The sequence below is a fragment of the Phaseolus vulgaris genome, chromosome 5 (assembly GCF_051622355.1).
Source record: "Phaseolus vulgaris cultivar YP4 chromosome 5, ASM5162235v1, whole genome shotgun sequence".
Lineage (NCBI taxonomy): Eukaryota > Viridiplantae > Streptophyta > Magnoliopsida > Fabales > Fabaceae > Phaseolus > Phaseolus vulgaris.
The window spans coordinates 19,149,227-19,173,665 of NC_143502.1; the positions used below are offsets into that span (position 1 = coordinate 19,149,227).

The window sequence follows — 24,439 nt, forward strand, 5'->3', positions numbered from 1 at the left end:
TTGCTGCTTGTGTCGGTGGGATCTGGGTAGATTAATTTGTAATCCACTCTTTGTTTGTATCTAAAACTGTTTGGAATCAAAACCTTTTTGAAAAAGATTATTTTATAAAGAAGTGGAAAAACAACTAGTTGTTTTATCGTTTCAATCAGTTGTTTGACACTTAGTGGTTTTTGAAAAGGGTTTGAAGCTGTTTGACTTGGTTGACTTAGCTTTCAAACCAATTCAATCGATTGTTTCAAGAATTCAACCGATTGATTGTTGAAAATCCATAACAAAATTTCTATTAAATTTGCAAATCAACTTGAAATGTTTTCTAACTGAATAGGGTCCTGTTTTAAATGTTTTTAACAATCTTTTGATGTATTTAAAAAGGTTGTTATACACTCCTCAAGAGAGAGAACAGTTGAGACATTTGTGAAAGTGTGAAAACAAATTTGAGTTTTCAAGATTTGCATTCAAGCTTTTGGGTTTTCTCAAAGAAGTGGAATAGGATTGCTGTAATCTTTTGATTTCATCTTCATTAGGTGTAATCCTTTTTTAATCTATTGTATTTCTGAATAATGGTGTGTAAGTGCAGAATCAGAGGTTGTTCTGATTTTTGTGGTGTTTGTGTGCCAAAGGAAGTGTGTGTCTTGAGGTGTTCAAGGTCACTTCTTTGGTGGTGTGTTTGTAATCTGGATTTTGATTGCGTAGTAGATACCCAGTGGTTTTTGGGGACTTGATGTAGCTTTTGGGATAAGAGTGAACCAATATAAATTGCTTGTGTGCTTTTCTCTTACCCTTAACTCGTTTAATTTATGTTTTTAAGTTATTTTCAATTCAGCTGGTATAAACAACCGGTTGAATCGCAAAAACAACCAGTTGATTTTTTGATAATCAACTTAAACAGTTTTGTTTGATTTCTTTCTGGATTTCTGTATCTGTGATTCTGTATTGAACTTCATTATACCTTCAAAGTTTGCAACAATCTTTCATAAACAATTCACTCCCTCTTTTTTAAGGTCATATATTCTAACATTTATAAGATGATAAATCCAAGAAAAAGTTTATTTTTTCAAATGGTTAAAATGTTTTTAAAACTGTTTTTGTAAAAGCCTTATGAAAAGTTAATGTTTTTTTAACCAGTTCTTTTCATTAATTAATTGATTAAATGTTTTCAACTTGTTCTTTTCTTCAATCAATTAAAAACACTTATGATATTTTAGAAATATTGTTCCATTTGTTAAAGTATGTTTTGATATATTTAATAGAGATTTGTTTTACATCTAAGGTTTTAACATTTGAAAGAACTGTTTTACACTTATTAGTTCCTTTAAGTAAAATGTGTTAGAATGTATGGCCTTAAACGAGAGGGGGAGGGGGTTGGAGTGAAAAGGGGGTTTTCGAAAAAATTTTAAGCTAGAATGAAATTCTTTGCAAGAAACCAGATTAGGAATTCAGTTAGCCAAGAAACAAAGCACAAAACAACAAAGCACCTGAAAAACAATTGGTTGTTTATACCAGCAAATTAACAACAACTGAATTTAAATGAGTTTTAGGGAAGAAAGAGATACACAAACAGTTTATACTGGTTCACTCTTCAACCAAGAGCTACATCCAATCTCCAGAATCCACTGGGCAATCCAATAAGCAATCAATTACAGATTACACACAAAACCACCAAAGAAGTGACCTTGAACCCCTCAAGAAACACACTTCCTTTGGCTCAGCACACACACCAAGAATGTTGATCTTGACAACCTCAAGAGCACACAACACTCCTTGGCTTACAACACCAGAATTTACAATTCAAAACGAATTACACTTGTTACAGAATGAACTGAAATCAATACAGATGTAATCCTATTCCACTCTCTCTTGATAAAACCAAAGTTGAATAATGAAAGTTCAAATCTTGAAAGCAATCTCTGAAAAACTCAAATCTATTTTTCTCTTTTCTTGTTTCTCTTTTCTTGTTTGTTATAAAACATAAACAAACTATTTATAGCTTTCAAAGATTGGTCAAAACATTTAAAATAGGAGCGCATTCAGTTTGAAAATCATTTAAAACACACTCAACTAACAAAACAGATTATGTTAGGATTTTCAAACAAACAATCGATTGTTTTGGTTTGACAGCAAGTCAACCAACCAAAACAGTTTTCAACCTTTTTCAAAAACACCTAAGAGTAAAACAATCGGTTGTTTCGACAAAATAACAGATTGTTTTTCACTTAGTTTGAAAAAAACTTTAAACTTAAAAGATGTGAAAACACTTTAACTTTAGATTCAACAAAGAGTGGATTACACAGATAAACTACCCAGATCCTACTCTAAAACACAGCAACAACTTCAAGCAACTTCAACCTTCCATCAAACACTAGGATTTGGATTCTTGAAAGCTTTTGATCACACTTGATTCAACAAAATGAACTAGTGCCTTTGTGCAATAACAAATTGATTTTCATAAATTATTTTCTAAAAACTGTTGTATATAGATTTGATCTATAAAAATGATCTTTTAACTTTCAGAAATATACTACTAAGATAATTTTCGAATTTAAACGAGCGAGAGTCTTTTTCATAATTGTTTTTTACAACAAGTATTTCAACATTTTTTCTGAATTCTTGGAGGTCTTGAATAATCATCTTGTTTTGTAAAGGGTTCTTCATTGTTCTGGAGAACTAGAAACCCTGTTGTGTTTCTATGTTTTTTGTATCAGGTGATATTGTTCCATTTATAATTGTTTTCTAGTTCTTTAATTTGTATTACAGTTTAAAATAGGGTTTCTTGGTTGCTGTAATTTGTAACAAAATGTTACAGGGGTAGAATAATTTCTTGTAGGGTTCAATAATTGTATTCGTGTGTTTCTTTGTAGAGAATTGTGTTTTAGTGAAAACCTCTTTGGTGTGAAGTGGTTATTGGGTGTAGCTCTTGAAAAAGAGTAAACCAGTATAAAAATATTTGTGTTTCTTGTTCTTTAGCTTTCAACATCTTTAATTTGTTGCACAACTGTTGTTTTAATATTTTGAACAAATTGTTTGTTGAAAAGAATCATTTATATTTTTGTTTGTCACTTCCTGCTACAAATTTACATCAATTATTTTTTGAAAGAATTTGTTGTAATTTTCTCTGTTGTTTTTGTTATAATCTGTTCAAATTCTTAAATAGGTTTTCTAATACTTTTATATGTAATTGAAATCTATTTTTTTTAAGTAATAGTTTGTTTATGGTTCATTTTTTATTGTATTTTTAACTTGTGGTTTTTGACAATGAATTCGTTAAAATTACACAATTTTTCAAGAAATCGAAAGTTTGCGAAAAATTTTAAGTGTCAATTCACCCCATATTAAACTTAACTACCCTTTTAATTCAACAATTGGTATCAAAAGTTGGTACTTGTGAGTTTTTCAAGTTTTTTTTAAATGATTGAGTTTAAGCTTGCTTTTACCGAAGGTGCGTTTATTAATAGACCTCATATGTTTAATGACATGAATTATTCATTCTAGAAAGTCATAAAGATATTCATGGAGTCTATAGATAGGGGTATTTGGGATGTTGTTGTTCATGGACCTTTTATTCCAATACATGTTGTAAAAGAAGAAATTGTTGAAAAGAAATTGTCTAAATGGTCGAATGGTGAAAGCAAGAAAGCTCATTTTGACTTTGTTGCTAAGAACATATTTACATTTGCTTTAAAAGTTGATGAATTTTTTAGGTATCTCAGTGCAACAAACCCAAAGAAATGTGGGACATTCTTGAAGTCACATATGAAGGAACTGTTGATCTCAAAAGAGCAAGAAAGCATGCACTCATTCAAGAGTATGAGATGTTCAGGATGCAGCATAAAGAGACCTTTGTTGAGGTGAAGAAAATGTTCATTCACATAGTGAATCACTTAACTGGGTTAGGAAAGGTGTTTGATAGAGAAGAGTTGAACATCAAGATTATGAAGTGCTTGGACAGAAGTTGGCAACCGAAAATCACAATCATTTCTGAAGCCAAAGATTTAACAACAATGTCTGCACCAACTTTTTTTGAAAAGCTAAGAGAACATGAGCTTGGGCTGAATCGGTAGAATGAACTAGAGAACGTAGAAAAGAAAGCCAAAACCCAATGTACAAAAGCGGGATATGAATGATTCAAATCAAGATGAGACTCTAAGTCTACAAACGAAGAAGTTCAACAGGTTTTTGAAGAAGAAAAACCGTGATAAAACTCAATCCAAGAAAAAGGTGTGTCTCTAAAAATGGTGATTCAAGTACTGCTAATTACACTTGTTTTGGATGTGGTAAACCAGGACATGTCAAGGCCGAGTGTCCAAATCATCAAAGCAAGGAAACGTTGCAGGACCAAAAGGGAAAAGGCAAGAGAGCATATGTGATGCAATTGTCCTTGAGTTTGGGAAAATTTGATGGAAGGCAGTGGAAGACTTGTAGAAATCCATGGAGGAGAAATGGTTTGGGCATGAGGTGTTAGGTGCTAGGGCTAGGAAGAAGTTAGGCCAACTTCTTTGAGTTTTCTAGAACTCAAAGAGCATCATAGAAGAGAGACTTGGAGAAGTGTGCTAAGAATTTCAAAAACACAATTTCATATATCATTTAAGTCTAAGAAATTTACAAAAGAAGCTCTCTGCTTATAGAGCCTTGGGTTTCCTAAGATGACAATTAGAGCTCTAAAAAACTCTCCATTCATGGAGTGACATGTGACAACTTCAAATCCTCTCGATTGGTGGCATGTCTTAAAGAAAATCTCCAATAGCATGAAGACAAGTGGCACAAAGGAGAGGAAAAAACATTGAAAGAGGCGCCCATGTGTATGCTTCTACAAGGAGTTGAATGGTTACCTTTGGAGAAAGGAAGGAAGGAAGGAAGTGGTGCCTACATGGATGCTTAGGTGGTGCCATGTAGGATGCCATGTGGACGTCCCTCTCGGCCTTCTAAGGCCCAAACCAAAATACAAGGTTCAAAGTACTATTCTATTATTTATAAATTTATACAAGACTAAGGCGAGTCGAGTAGAGTCAATCCCTCGTCGGGTCCAATCGAGTCAGGTTACATCAAGCTAGGTGAATCGAGCAACATCGAGTTGAGTCAATTCAAGCCTACTTTGAGCTAAGTCTAGTTGGATAATGTTGGGCCAAGTTCATATGAGACTATGTTAATTTAGGTTAAGACAAGGTTGGTTGAGGTCAAATCTATATCAAATAATGTCGAAGTGGAATCAAACTCAAGTTGAATTGGGTTGGCTCAATTGAACATAGTAAGTTGCAATTAAGTTGCAAATAGTAAAAATTAATTAAGGACCAATCTATACTTAATGTAAAATATTTAGAAATTTGCAATTTAGAAAATTTTAACGACTCGTGAAATTCTAGAAAGAACAAGAATTAGTAAAATTCTAGTTGTTAGTAAAACCCATTTTTACTCTTAACTTAACCAAATTTAAGAAGGGGTTTGGGGTTTTGGACTTTTTTAACCTAGTCATTTGGTAGGTCAAGGAGGCGTATTATAGGAGTGGGTTGGGATTGCCCAAAAAGGACAATGGTCAAATTGACAGCTTCAAATTTGCAGCTTTACTCACGGGTGTCTCCCTACCTATATTGAGTAATTGAGAATTCATAAGCAGTTATTGGTTCATTCTCATCAATCTAAGTCATCTCACATCAAACAAGTAAATTGGGTTACTTCTAAATTTAGTGTAACCCTAACACAGATTATTCACCTTATGGTCGAGGTTAGCACCTTGTGGGGGCTTGTAGAAATCATAACGGGAAATTACCTGGCTGCTATATTCTCTTTACGGGTGGCTCTCATAATCTAGAGGCTTAGCTCATTCCTGTCATGTCTGCCATTCAACATGCTCATCAGGTTGGGATGGATTAAACTCAAGACAGCATGCTAAGGAGACATTCTAGGGGTGTCTTAACCTTATAAAAAGAATTTAAAAGTAGCAAAAGAAAGCAACTATGAGTCTATGCTTGTGTGACACACCCAGCACTGGTTTCATGCGATTTTATATGGGTTCTAAAACTCTTTCTGTCTACAATACTATGCTGTGGAAGAAGAGATAAAAGACTAAAATTTTTGTTTATCTGCAGAAAAAAACCACACTCCACCCCACCTCAATTACCACTCCCAAACACCCTATTTTTATTTGTTATGTATTTTAAAATAAAACTTATGTATATCCATATCAAAGTTTCATAATACGAAATTACATATATATAGTTTCTTTCATACAAAGGTTAATTTTAAGAGTATATAAAGATCTTAATTTTGGAATTACTTTCAACACAATTTCCTCACTTAAATTCATTTATGTGAACATATTAGTTGATATATCTAAAAAAATAGATACTATTATAGGTGGCCCAATCACTGTAAAGACTTTCTAAATTAAGTGATAAAAAGCTAGAAGTAATTAACCTCTGTTCGAAGATGAAGTTACCAAAGCCCTTACAGAAATAAATAATGTAGGAACTGGAACATTCCTAGCCATCAAAATCCATACCACTCCCATAAACTTTATCAAATTGAACAGATTCAGTGGAGGATAGCATAGACTGCATAGTATCATACCTCAAACAATTGAAATCAAGTTCATAGTCATCTAACAGATGGTAATCTGATGAGGGTAGTTGGTTGTGCATACCACAGTCATCCGGAATCCCTTCCATAGGCTCCTGTTTTGTGGATGAAAAAAGTGATGATGAAAATTGGTATTCTTCTTTGGTTGGGAAGGTGGTACTGAAGCTAAGGAACATAGAAGAGTCAGAAGAAGAAGCTGGTTCCAAAATTATTTCTGGACCCAAAGAGATTTTGCAATTGTGATGACCATAATAAGTTGTTCGGTACAATGGAGGGTCCTCTTGAATCCTTTGAACCTGTTTGGTTGCTGGACAACCCTGATCATACTTGTGAGTGCATCTGTAGTAGCTCCTACACATATTGATTACTAGAATTGAATTATATTGGATAAGAATAAGATCATAAGAAAAAACCCTATATAGAGAGAAACGGACTTCTGTTGTTTGAAATTGAAGAATTATATATACCTGAGGTATTTTGTATTCATGGTCATTTTCTGTCCATACTTTCTCCATATATAGCCATCTTCCATGAGATGTGAGCTGTTCTTCTCCCATGTTGGTGCACTTGTCACAAGGTGGGAAATTCCAATGATTAAAGACATTATTTAACTACTTGCTCAACTAATCCTGTAATCTAATGTATAAACTACATCTATTTAGGGAATCAATCGCAAGGTATATAATTATTAATCAAAAAGGTTGCACAATCACGGTCATTCTAATCTGTTAACACTGCAACGAAGCAAATCACGATTATGACCAAAGGTTTAGTCTCGACCAATTTTACTGGGAAATAATCTTCTTTACGCTATATATACAACTATAATGTTAAAAACTATGCATAGTCAAGGAAATATGTTCAGCACCAGATACTATCAGTACAGCATATCCTTTTATAGAAGTTGAGAACTAACCTTTCAAAGTTTAGAGTTCATTTAAAGGACTATATAAATCCAAATTGAATCTCTTAATTACTACTTAAGGAACAACGTTATCTTCTAAAGAAATTTTAACAGTAAATAAGTCAAGGAAATATTTTCAACAAAATATACAGTAGTATTAACAAAACTGTTTGAAAGCAAAAGCTTTGATATTTTTCAAAACTGAAACCACATATAGATAGAGTTGGCTGAAACAATTAGAATATTTTAAGATAAAAATAACTTTATGATATTGAGAGCAGCTACTGAGAAAGTTTAGATCTAAAGAGACTATGCAATGAATTTGATATCTCTATCTCGAAAAGGAAAGAAAGAAAATCCCACTTTCTAAACATAAAATGATAAAAGAACTTTAAAGCATAACTAATTAAACGATCTAATTAAGAAAATTAACAATAATCATCGTACATAATTTGCTAACAAGGCATAAATTATATATTCTTACTTTCTCTTGCGACACACTCTTCGTCTTTTAGCGTTGATGGAACCCTTGCAAACCCCATCCTTATCCTCAAGATTAGGGCATTTGAGGGACGAAGAGACATCATTGATAGTGGTAGGCATAACAACCTCATCGAAAATATCACTATGAGTGTTCAACAGCAAAAGGGTATTTGAGAACGATCTCAGTACCTTGCGAACAAGATCTTCAACAAATGGTAACACTAACCCTTCTACTTCTGCATCTCTATGACGAGTGTTGGATTTATGAACAAGTATTTGGAGTAACTGGTTTGCTGTGTAACGCCCTTTGTTGAGCTCTTCTTCCATTGCTTTTCTTCCATTTGAAGGCTGATTCTCCATTGCTGCTATGGAATGGTGATCAGATTGGAGACACACACACGGTCTTTTATTCAAAATAGCAATGCCCCCACTAGCAATTTTAAAATTGTTTTCCCTTCAGTGTCGAGACAAAAATTCCCTGGCAGGATGAGCTCCTACTCTGACATCACAAGGTGCAACCTTGACCCTTCGGTTTTGTGTATTCTGGAGCTGTGGGTGGGAATCATTGGATTCTATCCAGAAGTACATTAGGTAAATTTATAATTGGTACTTGGTGGCATTGGTGGCATGGTAGTTGGAAGGAACAGATTATAATTTACAATTTCTTTCTGTATTTAAATTCATTTGTTTTAATGGATAACATGAGCTTTTATAATCATGGTCCTGCTTCTAATTAAGCCTAATATTATATATAGGGACAAATTCTCGTGTCCTTTTATGTTTAGATTATTGCACTAATTCATTGACTTTATCTCCATTTGTTCTTTGTACAAGGTTAGAATATTATTTATTGAAATCGGGGAGACAATAAAACCTCTGAAACAAACCTATAATGGAACGTGGTATATGTAAATGTCCCCTCTTGCACTAAAATTAAGCTCCAAGCATCTTTGTCAATGGGAAAAACCAATCGAAGGGATTGAGAATGTTACAAACTCACATTTATTTTTAATTTTTAGCATTTCTTTTAACTTTGCTCCCCACTATAAATTATATTCACTAAATTTACTGATTCCAAATGAGAAAAACTAAGTCATTTCTCATTACTTTATAGGCTTGTTTCGGAGCTTTTATTGTCTCCCCGAATTCAATTTCTAGGTTTAGTTCTTATTTCTTTCTTTGAAAAAAATTATGCGACACAGTCGATGAGCTGAAATATACTAGGTGCCTTAGAGCTAAAGCTCACATTCGTGTGAAGCCTCGGTAGTTTAGATATGTAACACCGTACTTTGACTACGTGCTTTAAAATTTAGAAATATTAAGTAAAATATTCTCACTGTATTCAATATTATAAAACTTAGACTATTAAAAAATTGCCTTTGTTGGTGTAATTGCTTTTCTTGTTTTCCTTATGCGTTTACCGTAAGCTGGTTATCTAGTATTTGGACCTTTTAGTCTAAATACAACATACCTGGCTCTGGCTCTTTTTGCTGTATAAGACTTTGACACCCTTTGGTGCCAGTTATTTCTCGGGTCTTCATTGCTCAGAAAAAAGAAAAAGTTGCCTGTATCTAGATGTTTTTATTCATGTTTATTGCTCAATTGAGTGCCAGTAATGCTCAGTAACCTAAATTTCTCAATTATGGTAAGTACAGAGGATTATACAAACTCCAGTATATCAAACTATTTGCATGCATCTAAAGTACTTTGTTTCTAGTCATACAACATGCAGTCAACATTTACTCATGCATGTTCTTGCTAGCAAAAGTCCTTCTGATATCTGTTAATACTTTTGATTTTTGTATTAACTCCAGCATGTGGAGACAGCATTCTCTATTTCACTAGACGGCTTAATTGCAGATATATATACCTGGAGATACATCCTAATTTCAATCTTCTGCGTAAATGTGGAGAATTTGTTTACCAGCAAAATAAATATTATTAACCAGTACAAGTATGCCAACAAGTTGATGGCCCAGGTTTCCTACAGCACCTGTTAACTTAACCAACATGAAGCTTGGTAGAAAGAATCTCATCCGGAAGCTCGGCACTTACATAATATTTGCCAATAGGAGTCAAAAATCTAATTTAGGGTTTTGCATGGTCAATATAAATTACTAGGTTTTCAATTTTTGTATTATTTATACAATACTGGAGCCACTAGCCCAATCCTTATATGCAAACTACAGTTCATCAACCAACTAGGTGTAATAATTATAATTATGAGTTCCCCATTACCTAAACCAATTCCAACCCCCACCTTCTACATCATACAACACATGTACCAGCTTCAATTCATTTTAGTGTACATGATGAGAGCTGAGGGACAATTTTATGCATTCTAACGAACCATCCAAACCTATTCTAAATTCATTACTAACAGTGAATAGAGGACTATAATTGTTGCTGTACTGAAAATAAGACAGAAAACATAAAACTTGAAAGCAACATTTCCAAGTGCCTCGTTCCTAGGTTTTCAATTAGTTATTGAAGTAACATGCTTGTAGAGATTTAATGTTTTCTTGAATCATTATATTGCAGAGGATCATTAGGTGTTAGTAGGTAATACAGATTAGCAATTGTGTAGTCTCACAAATCATAAATAAATTGCATAAAAATTAACTTGGTGAGTCTAAAGATACATTTTTTTAAAATTATCCTATCAGACTGTGAAGCTCCAAAAGAAACCAAAATACCATTTTTTTTATTAGCAAAGAATCAAAATATCATTTTTTTTTTATCAATGAACCAAAATATCATAGAAACAATAAAAAAAAATGGTTATACCAGGACGAATAAATCTAAAGAAGAACTAAAATAAAAAAGCTGAACAAAGACAACTAATTAGTAAATCTAATTTCATGTAATCCCAATTGATCCCATCATCTCTCCTTTCAAAGCTACATGCTTATTCTCCTTTATTTTTCTTATTTTTTTATTTATTATTTTCCATTTATAACTTTAACACCATTATTTGAATAGTTAATGAACTGATAATATTAACAATTGTAGAATATAGTTTTTGGACTTGTGAACATCAAAGTGATTGAACCTACTTATCAAGAGCATATACTTATCTAGCTGCTAGCTCTTAATAAAAATTTAGAAAGCGATTGAAACTAGCTAATGAAAAGATGGAGTATCTGAAAGGATATAAGATAATTATATATGTTGGATTAGCTCATTGATGCATCAAGAGAGGGGGAAAGTTTTTTTTATCACCATAAGAATATGAAATATATGAGGCTACTCAATCCATTTAGAAGTGTTTACTTATTTAAAGTATAGCTACAGAAGCTATAAGTAAAGATTACAAGAAAATTAACATTTAACGTCAACCATAAATGATACTAACAACCAAAAGTTGTCTTAAATTTATGTGCCATATATAGTGAATTCTAAAATCATGAATGTCTGTATACTAGTGTCGATTTTGAAGGTCGACTTTATGGAACATCGGCTAAGTGACACTACAAGAAAAATATGAAATAGAAATCAATTTTAAAGAAAAAAAATTAGTTATCATAGTAACTAAATTAGAGATTATTTTAGAAACTAAACAAAATTTTGGTTTCTAAATTAGTTTCTATTATTGTTAAATGGTTTCTAAATTAGTATCTAATTAGCTACCAAAGTTTTAACTATCAATTATTTAGATTCTAAATTTGGTAGCAAAAACCTTGGTTGCTAATTAGATACCAATTTAGAAATCATTAAACAATAATATAAACTAATTTAGAAACAAACAAAAAAATAGTCTCTAAAATGGTCTCTAATTTAGTCACTATAACAATTAATTATTTTTTGTTTCTAAAATTGGTTTCTATTTCATGATTTTATTGTAGTGTGGATGCTATTTCATGACTAATTTTTAAATTATTTTTTCATTAAAGAAGTTTAGTGTTGACCAAACAAACACTAATAAATTTTTATTTTAAAATTTATTTAATTTAAAATTATAGATGCTAAATAAAATAGATGAATATGGATGAAAGAGATGTGTGTGAATAAATTATGAGTATGGTTAGAAGAGATGAGTGTGGATGAAGGAGATCAATTTTGAATAAAAGGAGGTAAGTGTGGATGAAAGAGATCAGTGCAATGAGTTTATATAAAAAGTGAGAGAGAAAAATTATAAATAAAAACATTTATTATCTTTAAATATAAACCTATATTAAAAAATTCTTATTTATTCTCACAAAGACAAATTCATATCACATAATGAAAGTTAGTCTAATCAACACTAACTAACTGAAATAAATAAAATTAGTGTTGTTTAACCGACAGCTAAGTTCAGACTAATATAGCACTTACATAAATATTTATAGTTATTTAAAAAAGTTAAAAATATTTAATAATAACTTAAAATTGACTAATTGACTTTATTATCGTCCAACATTAACTGAATTTTATTAGCATAGCCTAATAGTAATTTTACGTTCTTTAACAATTTAAAAAAAATTAATTTTTACATTGTTTTAAACTCTACTACTCACTCACTGTAATAACGTTATATTTTGAACGACACTATAATTTACAAATTAATTTAATATTTTCTTATACTAAAAGTTAGATGTTTTCCAATAAGAGATTCGGTGTAATGCTAGCCAACAGATAGGTACTAGACATGGAGGTTCCAAAGATTCGAATTGTTCTTTTATTATACTATATATTTTCAATAATAGCCAATATCAGTTAAAAACAATTCCCTTCTTGTATGTTTATTGAGAATGAATTCTAGTATTGTGATGGTTCACCTTGATCATTTGTTTTGTTGTATGAGAATTGAAAACTTTTAAATATTTTATTTTATTTATTTATTTTTTATTGATAAAAAAATTAAAGTTATGCTTCCTAAATTACCTAATATACGAGCAAGATTAGCTGAACTTTTCTAAATTAGCCTAATGAAAACCATTATGAGCTAAGTCATTGTAAATCAGCTAATAAAAGTCCAAATGACTTTTTAGACAATACTATTAAGTAGAAAAACATGGTAAAAGATCTATATTTAGCTACATAAATAGGTCTTAGTCTTTCAAAAAAATACACAACCCATCGTCTCTAAAAGAATTGTTGCATTCAAAATCACAAGGACATTGTATATTAATTATTAATAATAAATTCTGTTTTATTTTATTCTTTATTGTTGTCCTAAAGGGAATTTTTTTTAAAAAAAAAATACAAAGAGAGTAGAAGACAAATTCATATACATTTTGAGACGCCATCAGCCATGCTATGCAAATAAACTAAACTTATCATTTATAATTTAAAATAGAACCACGATAACTACTGTTACTACAAATATTGAAAACAACAATAAATATTCTATTATTATTTTCAAATATTTTTATTGAAATAGTGTAACTCTTTCCATATATTATTTTGTATGTTAATTTGAATAAGAAAGAGAAAATAATTAATTTAAAAACATATTATGAAAAAATTAATATTTTATTGAAATATTTACAGCAGGAGTTATAATAGTATGTAGATGACTTTTGGCAGGTAACTACTGTACTATCCTATTCTAATAAACATGATTTACTAAATTCTATTTCAGTTTTTTTGAGGTATAACTGTCAAAAGTGAGAGACTCTACATTAGAATTGTTACATTCTGAATACTCTTAGTTCTATAATATTGATGTCCAATAGCTTTGATAGTATAATGGCTAGATTTACTATTATACCTCATCTATTAATATAACATCAACCAATTTAAAACATTTTATATAGCCAATCATTTTGGATGGGGGAGAACAAGGTTAGAGAAAAGGAACAAAATGACTCAAATTATATCGAATACATTAAGTTTGTTGAATTTGTTTAGAGTTAAATATGTAAAATTAATTTATATCTTTAGTTCAAACTTTAAACTTCTTAAATATTGGTAATAAAGAAATTGTTAAAATAAATTCTTATTTGTGTGTTTTTTTTACCTAAAAACAAATTTTCAGTTTGAAATTTATTATAATATTATAAAATTCAAGTCACTAAGTTAATATAAAATATTTTAACATTGTAATTTATATTGAAATTTATTTGTTAAAAAAAACTAAAATTCATTTCAATAATTTTAAAACCAAAAATAGTTAAACATAAAAAAAAATTAACTATTTTATTTATTATCTTCCTAGGTCACACCCCTTCGTATATGTTCTAATGAGTATTTCAGTGCCTCCTAAACTACAACGACCTACAATTGCAGTGTGATTTTTATTCACATACATTTTTTCCACAACTAGTCCTCGATTGCATTAGAGTTTCATGGAAACCTTAGCATTTTTCAACTCTGTCACAAGAAAAAGTAAGTTTCTAATTTCAATCTTCCATTCTAACTTCTAGATGTGTATTTGGATTATAGTTAAAAGGTTCATCTAAGTTAAATACAACTTGGTTTCTATTTGGCTGCTTTTACAATAAAATATTATTATCAAAATGAAAACATGTTTGAAAATTAAAGAAAAGAGAAGAATTCTTGGTATAAGGGAAAAGCAACACCCCCCTTTTCATTCGACTCCCGTTTAGTACAAAATTCGTGAACAGAAAAAAAATAATTAATTGGGAGATATTACAGGAGGATGTATAACTATTCACTATATTAATATTTTTTTGTATGAAAACTTTAAAACATTTAACATAAAATATGTTCTATTTTTTTTCTGGTTTCCTAGTTTAAAAAAAAAAAATTAGTCTATTTGTTTAAGTTTTTAGAAAAACTGTTTTAATAAAATAATTATTTATTATAATCTTTAACATATTAAATAAGCTTATTTTAAAAAAAAAAACAGAAGTAGAAAAAAAAAAGTGTTATTTCTTACGAAAAAATGTGGTAGAATCACTTTAAAAAAATCTCTTTTTAACATAAGAAAATATGTATTAATTTTTGTTTATATATTTTAACATAAGCACTAACATATTGAATAACGTAAGCTATAAATATACTTGTAATATTCGATTAATTAAACATTAAATATTGAGCGAATCAATCACAAGTAGCGAAGCAGTCATTTGTAAAGTTAATGGCATAATATTTGTTTAGGTTAATTAGAGAAACGTAATCCTGAGAATTCTTAAATAAATGATAATGACAGAAATGGATATTTGCCGTATATGACAATAATATTGCGATTATTGCCAATACAATTTGATTTGATTAAAAACAACACAGATGGTGACTTCTGTTTCATTTGTGTATGTACCTTAAGTTCAAACCACGGGTAATATATTTTTTTTCATCTTTAAAATCAGAATTGAAAGCAATGCTACTATTGTTATGATAACTGAAAGCTACATACGAAAAACTCAAATCAGTATTACCTCTCTTGAATTCTGAAGCACTGGTAAGTTCCACAGAATTTGTTGGTCTCTCGTTCATAGCTGAGACCGTCGTTGGACGGAGAAAATACTCATAAAAAGCAAAAGGGTATTTGTGAAAGATCTGAGAAATCTTCAGCAAAAAAAGTTGAAGGAGTTGGTTCTGAAACTTGCGACTTCTGATAAGTGCTTCTGTGCCTTTCTGCAATCACAGTAGTACCAACCATCCATACACCAGAATTTGTTTACTAGTTTTTCTCTATAATAGTATTTTGTTTTTATTTCCTTTTTTGGTGTGAACCACATGAGGTGCAACCCACGACCTGCAATAAACAAATAGCAATTAACAGATAATAAACTTTTAATTGGGAATCTCGAGACAAGTTTTTTGACAAATGCAAGTGCTAAGGCCAACTTTCCCACACTCCAAGACGTTGATTGAAAACACAACCAATGAAGGTCCACAACGTATATGCACAGTGACGTCATAACTATTGCGTAAGGGCTTCCAGCTGTGTCGTCACAATTAATTACTTAATTAAATAGTATGATATTGTAGACTCGGTCGCTAGGGCTAACTAGGATTGTGAAATTACACTTAAATTCCTTATTGTGGAATATGGTTATAGTGTTAAAAGAAGGTAACAAATGTTTTAGGATAACTATATACTTATAGTGTTAGAAAAAAGATAGAGATTTAGACTTGTTTAACTCAACCATTACACTAAATGAATATTTTTCTTATAAGATAAAACAACTATTGTTTACTTCTGATTACACAAGGAATATATGTTGATACATATATTTTGGAGCAGTACGTAAAACTTCGGAGTCAGAAGTATGGATGGGGTCAAGAAGTATATCTATTGTATTTATACGTAGGTATTGTAATTTTTATATATATTTAGGAGCATATTCATCCGTCTAAGTACTTTTAAAGCACTATAATGACTTAAATAAGGATATTTTATAAGTAAAAAATAAATAAATAAATAAAATCTTATAATTGGGTTTGACTGTAGCTATAGGATAGGTATTTTGTTTAGTAATAATAACTATCCGCTGTATTATGATCCTTTAAATACAAGTGGGTTGGTACCAACCAAGATCTCTTTTTCCATCAATATAGTTTATCTTATTTTAAAAAATAACACTTATTCGTATACTTAAAAAATATTAAATAAAAATTAATTTTAAAAATAAAAAATAATTAATTATTATTAAATTAAATATTATTTTATAGATTAAAAAATTATTAATATATAAAATATTTTTTTATTAATAAAAAAATTATAAATTAATTTCTAAATTACTATTTAATTAGTTACTAAAATTTTAACTATTAATTATTTTAGATTCTAAATAACTAAATCCTTGATAACTTTATATTAATTTAAAAATTAATTTACAAATTTTTATTATTAATAAAAACTATTAGATATTAATAATTTTTTAATATATAAAATAGTATCTAATTTAGTTAATGTAGTACTTAATTATTATTTTTAAAAATTAGTTTTTATTATTGATTTTTTTAGTAGTGATATAGTAATAAAAATATAAAAAATATCATGAAAAAAATAAAAATAAATTAGATATATAATTATTTTGAAATTTATATTCATGCTAAAAATTAATATTGAAATAAACTTAATAGTCCCAGTAAAATAGGGGCCTTTTGGATTTTTCTTCCTTTAAATTTTTTATCTGTGTTGAAACTTTTTTGGTGATCTTTTATAGTTAGTTTATTTCGTTAAGGGTGTGTTTGGATTGGGGAGTGGATGTGTGAGGATTTGAGAGAGTGGGTGTGTGAGGATTTGAGGGAGTGAATGTGTGAAGATGTGAGAAGAAAGTGTGAAGAAAGTGAGGTTGTTTTGATTGGGGTATTTTAGAGTGGATGTGTGAGGAAAGTTTATGGAGTTTGTGAGTTATATGATGGTTGTGAGGGAGTTTTATTTATTTTTAAATTGTTAAATGTTACTTTACAAATTTATCCTTGTCTATTAAATTTTTTAATAATGAAATGAGTTATTTTTGTTTAAAAATAAACAACTTTCACATATTTTGTAGATTTAAAAATTAAAATTATAAAATAAATACATATTAAATATAAATAGATATAATTTAAAAATTATAATTAGAAAAAAAATGTATTCAACAAATTAAATAAAAACAAAACTTCAAATAATTTCTTAAAATATTAAACATGTATTATAAAATTAAAAAATAAATAAGATCTTATATAAATAAAAGAATATTAAAAATCCTATAGTAATGAAAAAAAAATACTAAAAAATATAACGTAATTAACAATAAAAAATAATTTCATAAAAAACTATTATCAAATAAATTACTAACTCATAAATATAATAATTTTAAAAAATATATATTGATATAAACACAACAACAAATTAAATAAAAAGAGAACTTCAAATAATTTCTTAAAATATTAGATATATACTGTAAAATTAGAAAATAAATCACATCTTATATAAATAAAAAATGCTATTTTTTAATATTAAAAATCCTTGCAGATTTTTTTTTTGGGTAAAAAATAAATGAATTAAAATGAAAACCCTTGCAGATGAATATGGGTAAATTCGAAAATAACACATGCTGATGTGGCTTTCCCTATACATCTCTTCATTTTGAGGGGAAACGATATTTACTGTTCACATGTATATCCTCTCCTCCTCTACCCTGCAAAACCCTGAATCCAAACAATTGATATCCTCTCACTTGTTTCCTTGTGAACAGTACATCCATATATGCAAACAGAGCCTAAGTGTAGAAATGATGAAATATCACCACATGCCAAAAAATTAGAATTGTCAATGTTTTTACAAGAGTGTGGCCGATAAAAAAAAACAAGGTTGTTCAAGTTTCCCACTTTTCTATGCTTTCAGGTTATGTTTTTTATTTCTTTAATTTGATATAGTTTTTTTTTATCAGAAAAATAATTAATAAATATGAAACATTTAAAGGGGTGTTTCATTCCTAATAAAAAAAAAAGAACTCCAGCCTATGTTAACATTATCCAAGAGAACAAGTTTATGCATTGTATTGACCAGGAGTGTTCAGAACCTTGGTTCAAACATTTTAGTATGATCGACTTGGTTGTGCGAGTTATGCCTAGTTTGGCCTGGGACAGGTATGTCCCCAAAAGTGTGTTACGAGGTCAATCCAGGTTTTCTAGTAAGTTTACGTGGAAAAATAATTAAAATGACAGAATAAATAATTAAATTGGTTGAGGTATATAAGAATAATTGAATTGGTTGAAGTATATTATTAAATCCAAGTAAAATGTTATGGTTGGGCCGAAAAGGGTTTGTTGGATTACCGTATCATATATTCCCTTCATTTTGCTACTCGCCAGTTTGGAGAGTACGTCTACCTAGGAGTTCTCTTTCCTCTTTATATGTTGTAATTGTACTTCTTCGAAACTTGTCATAAGCAAAAATACTAGATAGTAATATTTCAAGAGTTGCTTTTGCATTTTACCATTCGTGCTTCCATATATTTTTCCAAGAGGAGTCCAATCACTAGGGCTTCATATTCGGCCTGGTTATTGGAGGCCAAGCTTAAATTTAACGATTGTTCTATGAGCAAGTTGTGAGGGCCTTCAAGCACAATTTTTGCTCCTCATTCGCTTTTGTTGGAAGATCCATCCACATATAGAGTCCATAAGTCATCTGTTATAGGCATGTCTTGCAACTCAAACATAAAATCAGCCAAACATTGCAATTTTATGGGTCCACATGGTCCATACCTTATTTCGAACTCGAATAGCTCTACTGACCATGATATCATTCATCTAGTTAGCTCTGGCTTTCAGAACACCTTATTTATTAGGCAGTCGGTCTTGACTATAACCTCGTGGCTTTGAAAATAATGTCTCAACCTTCAGGCAGCATGTACTAAGGCTAGTGATACTTTCTCGGTCATTTGATACGAGATCTTGACCTCTTGCAGTACTCGGTTGACGAAATAGACGGGCTTATGTTTAGTCGTTCCCCGCACAACTATAGCACTTATTGCTTTAGGGGATACAACTAGATAAATCAATAAAGGTTCCTCCATGCTCGGTTTGTTGAGAATGGAGGAGTTGCCAAGGCGTTTCTTACCAAGAAGAATGCTTCCTCGCATGTTGTGTTCCATGCAAACTTCTCAATTTTCTTCATTAATTTCAGGATGGGCTTTATCCTATCAACCAACCTCAACATGAACCTTGACAATGAAGTTAGCCTACCGACTAGTCTTTGCCTCCTCTAGACTCTACAGACTCCTTATCTGCTCTAGGGCTTTGCATTTATCGAGGTTTACTTTGATTTATCGGCTGGTTAGAAGAAAATCGAGATACATTCCCCCTTCAACTCCGATACACACTTTTCCAAATCGAGTCTCGTGTCAAACTCTCGTAACCTACCGAATACCTCCGTCAGGTTGATAACATGCTGCTTGGGGTTGTTTGACTTTACAATCATGTCGTCCACATAAACATCCATATTTCGACCTATTTTCCCATGGAAAATGTGATTCATTAATATTTGGTACGTGGCTCCTATATTATTCAAGCTGAATGTTTCTCACATGTTTTTCTTCACTCTCTTGAATGTTGAGTCTATTCATCTCCAACTCATGCTCCCTAAGCTTTCAAAACAAGGAGGTTGTAGTCAAAGATGTCAAGTCCTTTGATTCTGATATAGCCGTGAGTTTAGGTTGCCAAGATCTATCAAGACATTTAAGAATCTTGATATTCAACTCTTCTTTGTCAAAGACCTTTCCAAGGCTCATGAGGTGATTGGCAACATGAGTGAACCGCTTTTGCACATTCGCAATCGATTCTCCTTTAAGCATTTTGAACATCTCATACTCTTGGATTAGAGTAGGTTTTTTTCCCCTCTTTACATTGTTCGTTCCTTCATGAGTTACTTCTAGAGTATCTCACATCTCCTTAGCAAATCCGCATTGAGAGACCCTGAAAAACTCATCAGGATTTAAGGCAGAGGTGATAATATTTTTTGCAATGCAATCAAACTTTACTCTTTTGTTTTCTGCATCAGTCCATTGGGACCAAGACTTTTCAATAAAAACATCATCCTTCTTTTCAAACTTAGGAATAAAATGGTCATTTTCAATTACATCTCATATTCCTCTATCAAGAGATTCAACAAAGATCTTCATACGTACCTTCCAAAATTGGTAATTCAAACCACAAAACAAAGGTGGTATGTTTATTGATGCACCCTCCCCAAACGGTAATTTTCCAGCCATAAGAAAAATATTTTAGGATCAAACTTGAATATTTTTCAAGTACCAAGCTCTTGATGCCAATTGTTAGAATATATGGCTTTCAACAAGAGGGGAGGGCGGCGGGAGGGGGGGGGGGGGGTGAATTGTTTATGAAATATTTTTGCAAACTTTGAAGGTAAAATGAAGTTCAATGGAGAATCACAAATATAGAAATCCATAAAGCAATCAAACAAAGTTGTTTAAGTTGAGTATCAGAAAATCAACCGGTTGTTTTTGCGATTCAACCAATTGTTTTTATCAGCAGAGTTAAAAACAACTTAAAAGCATAATTTAAATGAGTTCAAGGTAAGAGAAAAACACACAAGCAATTTATATTGGCTCACTCTTATCCCAAGAGCTACATCCAGTCCCCAGAAACCACTGGGTATCTACTATGCAATCAAAATCCAGATTACAAACACCACCAAAGAAGTGACACTGGACACCTCAAGTCACACACTTCCTTTGGCACACAAACACCACAGAAATCAGAACACCCTCTGATTCTGCACTTACACACCAGTATTAGAAATACAAGAGATATAGAAAGTATTATACCTGATGAAGATCAAATCAAAAGATTACAGCAATCTTATTCCACTTCTTTGAGAAAACCCAAAAGCTTGAATACAAATCTTGAAAACTCAAATCTGTTTTCACACTTTCACAAAATGTCTCAAAACTGTATCAATATTTAAGAGTGCATAACAACCTCTTTAAATACTTCAAAAGTTGTTAAAAACATATAAAGCGGGAGCCTATTCAGTTAGAAAGCATTTAAAGCTGATTTGCAAACATAACAGAAATTTTGTTATGGATTTTCAACAAACAACATATTGAATTGGTTTGACAACAAAGTCAACCAAGTCAAATAGTTTCAAACCCTTTTCAAAACCCACTAAGAGTCAAACAACCGATTGAAACGATAAAACAACTGGTTGTTTTTCCACTTCTTTATAAAAAAAACTCTTTCAAAAAGGTTTTTACTCCAAACTGTTTTAGATTCAAATAAAGAGTGGATTACACATTAATCTACCTAGATCCCACCCACACAAGCAGCAACTTCAGCCTTCCATCAAACACCATGGATTTGGAGACATCAAAGCTTCAAGATCATCCTTGATCAACAAAAAGGTGATTGTGACTCGAGACGTACAAGTGCATGGGGTCCTTGAAGAAGAAGTCTATGTAGAGAAACTGCTTGGATAAATGAAATTTGCAAGTGTACCGAGTCAGAAAGAATAATTTGTTTTCAAAAGACGGATATCGAACCCACAAGGAACAATTCTTTTAAATTTAGTGTATAACATTCATTGAATATTGAATGATGTGCAATAGTTTAATTGAGAAGATATTATTCTAAAAATAAATTTGCATGAAAATTAAAGAAAAACAAAGTAAATGATTAAAAGAATTCAATTGATACAATTGAGATTGAAGTTAATTTTTCTCACTCTTTTGAATCATGAAAGAATAGAAACATACAATCTTTTGAATTAATTGATATTGATGCAACATATAAGAGTCATTCATATTGATGTCTCAATTATGAAATTATTAATATTATCTCCTAAACATTAATGTCTCAAATATTTATAAAACATTCTTATCATTAAGAATAAGAAAATATATTTGTAGCAATTGATAGTAATCTATGTCTAGTATAAAAACATATCAATTATTCTCCTTTAGGTCAAATTCTTAGAAGTATTTTTTAGTTAAATCTAATAATCAAGTTCATGAATAAAAATTCAAGCTTTAAGCACAAAATACAAGAATCAAGTTCATGAATAAAAATTGATATGATCCTTACATTTAGGGTCAATATTAAATTTAATATAGTGGTTTTAAAAAGAATTAATTTGGTCCCAGGGGTTTTTAAAAAGGTTTAATTTGGTCCCTTCTGTTAAGTTTCCATCAACGACATTAATTGTTGATGACGTGGCGCACATAGTGACATTGGTTTGCACACATAGACTGAATGACATTTTAAGGTTTGGAAATTGGGAAAAGAAGATTGAGGGAGAGGGAGGAAATGGCAGCGAATGTGGTGGTGGAGCCAAGGGTTGTCTTGTTTTTGTTCTGTGGATGATAAGGAAGCCATGTTCCGAAGGTAAGAAATGCTTGATTTCTTTTACATTCCTCTCTCCACCCTTCCCCATGTGGTCCATTTGAAGCTTTAGAAGATAATTCATAATTCTCTTATGAGTTGTCCAGATTGGCAGTAGAGCAACAAAATCCTTTGAATGGCCTTGATAAAGTGAGGAAATAGATTGAAAATCATGGGTTGAAGAAAGTTGCAGTTACCAATGTTCCAAGAGAAAATGTAGAGCTCATGATCTCCATTCCAAAGTGTTTTTTGTCACGATTCTTGCAGTGATGGTGTTGCACTGAAAACTTTTGGAACTTTCAAAGTTTTCTTCTGCATGGTTCATTTCAATTGGGTTGGGGGTCTTAAAAAAATTGTTTGGAACTCCCATGAAGAAGTTATTAGCTGAAGAACTTTCCCAAGAAACCGAACTCAAAAGAAGATCTCCTGATGTCATAGGCAAATTAATGGGTCTTAACGGACTTCTATTGCAATTGCATGCTAATAAGAATCACAAGCATATGTCAAAAAATAAAATGAAAGGGACAACACCGACAGTGAAAACTAGAAGCACTAGATAGCACCGTCACCTCCGCCTCCCTCTCCATCAATCTTCTTTTCCAATTTCTAAACTTCAAAATTTTGTGTAGTCCACGTGTGCAAACCAATACCATTGTGTACGTCATGTCATCAACAGTTAACGTCGTTGGTGAAAACTTAATGGAAGGGACCAAATTAAACCTTTTTAAAAAAACCTTGGGACCAAATTGATTTTTTTAAAGCCATTATATTAAATTAAATATTGACCCAAATGTAGGAACTAAAAAGGAAATTATACTATAAAAATTCAAGCTTTAAGCATAAAATGACAATACCAATATCAAAGAAGAACAAAATATCATATACCAATATTACAAAGATTCATCAAAGTTTGAAAAGATTACATTCAATCCAAAAGAAAGGAATTAGCCACTCATGGTAGCCATTACATGCACCAAAAGATGATTGAAAGCAAAAGAAGAAAATTCATAGTGTTTTTCCTTAGCGGTTGCCTCCTAGGGTTTCCTCTCTCTTTGCCTTACGCCCTTATTTAACCTAATTGGGCTTAGGCTAAGAGACATCTATATTCATAATATATCTTTTCACTTCATCTCTCCTTAATTTCCTGAAAAATAACACGAAATTGGGAATAAATAATTCTATTGATCTCATAACTCCAAAATATATTATTATATTATAATATTTCAAATTAAGTTGGAGTCATAGCTTAATGAACAATTAAAATCAATAAATATCTAACATTTTGCATAAAATTTCACTAAATAATGACACTTATCAATTTTCATGGGGAGTAATGACAAGATAGTTGAATATTTTAAAGACGCTATGACACGAACCAAGGATTGATGAAGTATTTCTTGACCTTGAAATCAGACACGGAGATTTTGGAATCTTTGTGTCACAAGTAGCATATTTGAAGGATATTCTAAAGAAAAGTAAGATGAAAAGTAGTTATCTGGTAACAACACCAATGGAACTCGATATGAAACTCGCTAAATTTGAGGGAGGATACCAAGTGAATGCAAATGAATACTGCAAATTAGTAGGGAGTTTACGGTATCTATTACGAAGTGGACTTTAAGCCTAACTCAACCCCATAAAACTGGCTCATGAGGTGAGGTTTGCACCCCACTTATATACAATTAAATGTCCAACAGCCCCCCCTCACGCCGAGAGTGACAGCTCGTGCGTGAGACAACAAATTATGGGTGGTCCGATAAC

General features: G+C 31.0%; 2 protein-coding genes across 2 annotated transcripts; one reads left to right on the forward strand and one right to left on the reverse strand.

Moving 5' to 3' along the window:
• Positions 1-3,507: 3,507 nt before the first annotated feature.
• Positions 3,508-4,058, forward strand: LOC150027518 (uncharacterized). The gene is made up of 2 exons (XM_090302887.1): positions 3,508-3,648; positions 3,699-4,058. The coding sequence occupies exons 1-2, from the start codon at positions 3,508-3,510 to the stop codon at positions 4,056-4,058; spliced, it is 501 nt and encodes a 166-aa protein (XP_090159013.1).
• A 2,302-nt stretch (positions 4,059-6,360) lies between these two features.
• LOC137835224 (putative WRKY transcription factor 62) lies at positions 6,361-10,681 on the reverse strand. Its single transcript, XM_068643627.2, has 3 exons — positions 7,959-10,681; positions 7,038-7,136; positions 6,361-6,921 (listed from the first exon to the last, which is right to left on the reverse strand). Exons 1-3 carry the CDS (start codon positions 8,315-8,317, stop codon positions 6,474-6,476), a joined length of 906 nt encoding a protein of 301 aa, XP_068499728.1. The 5' UTR covers positions 8,318-10,681; the 3' UTR covers positions 6,361-6,473.
• Positions 10,682-24,439: the final 13,758 nt, after the last annotated feature.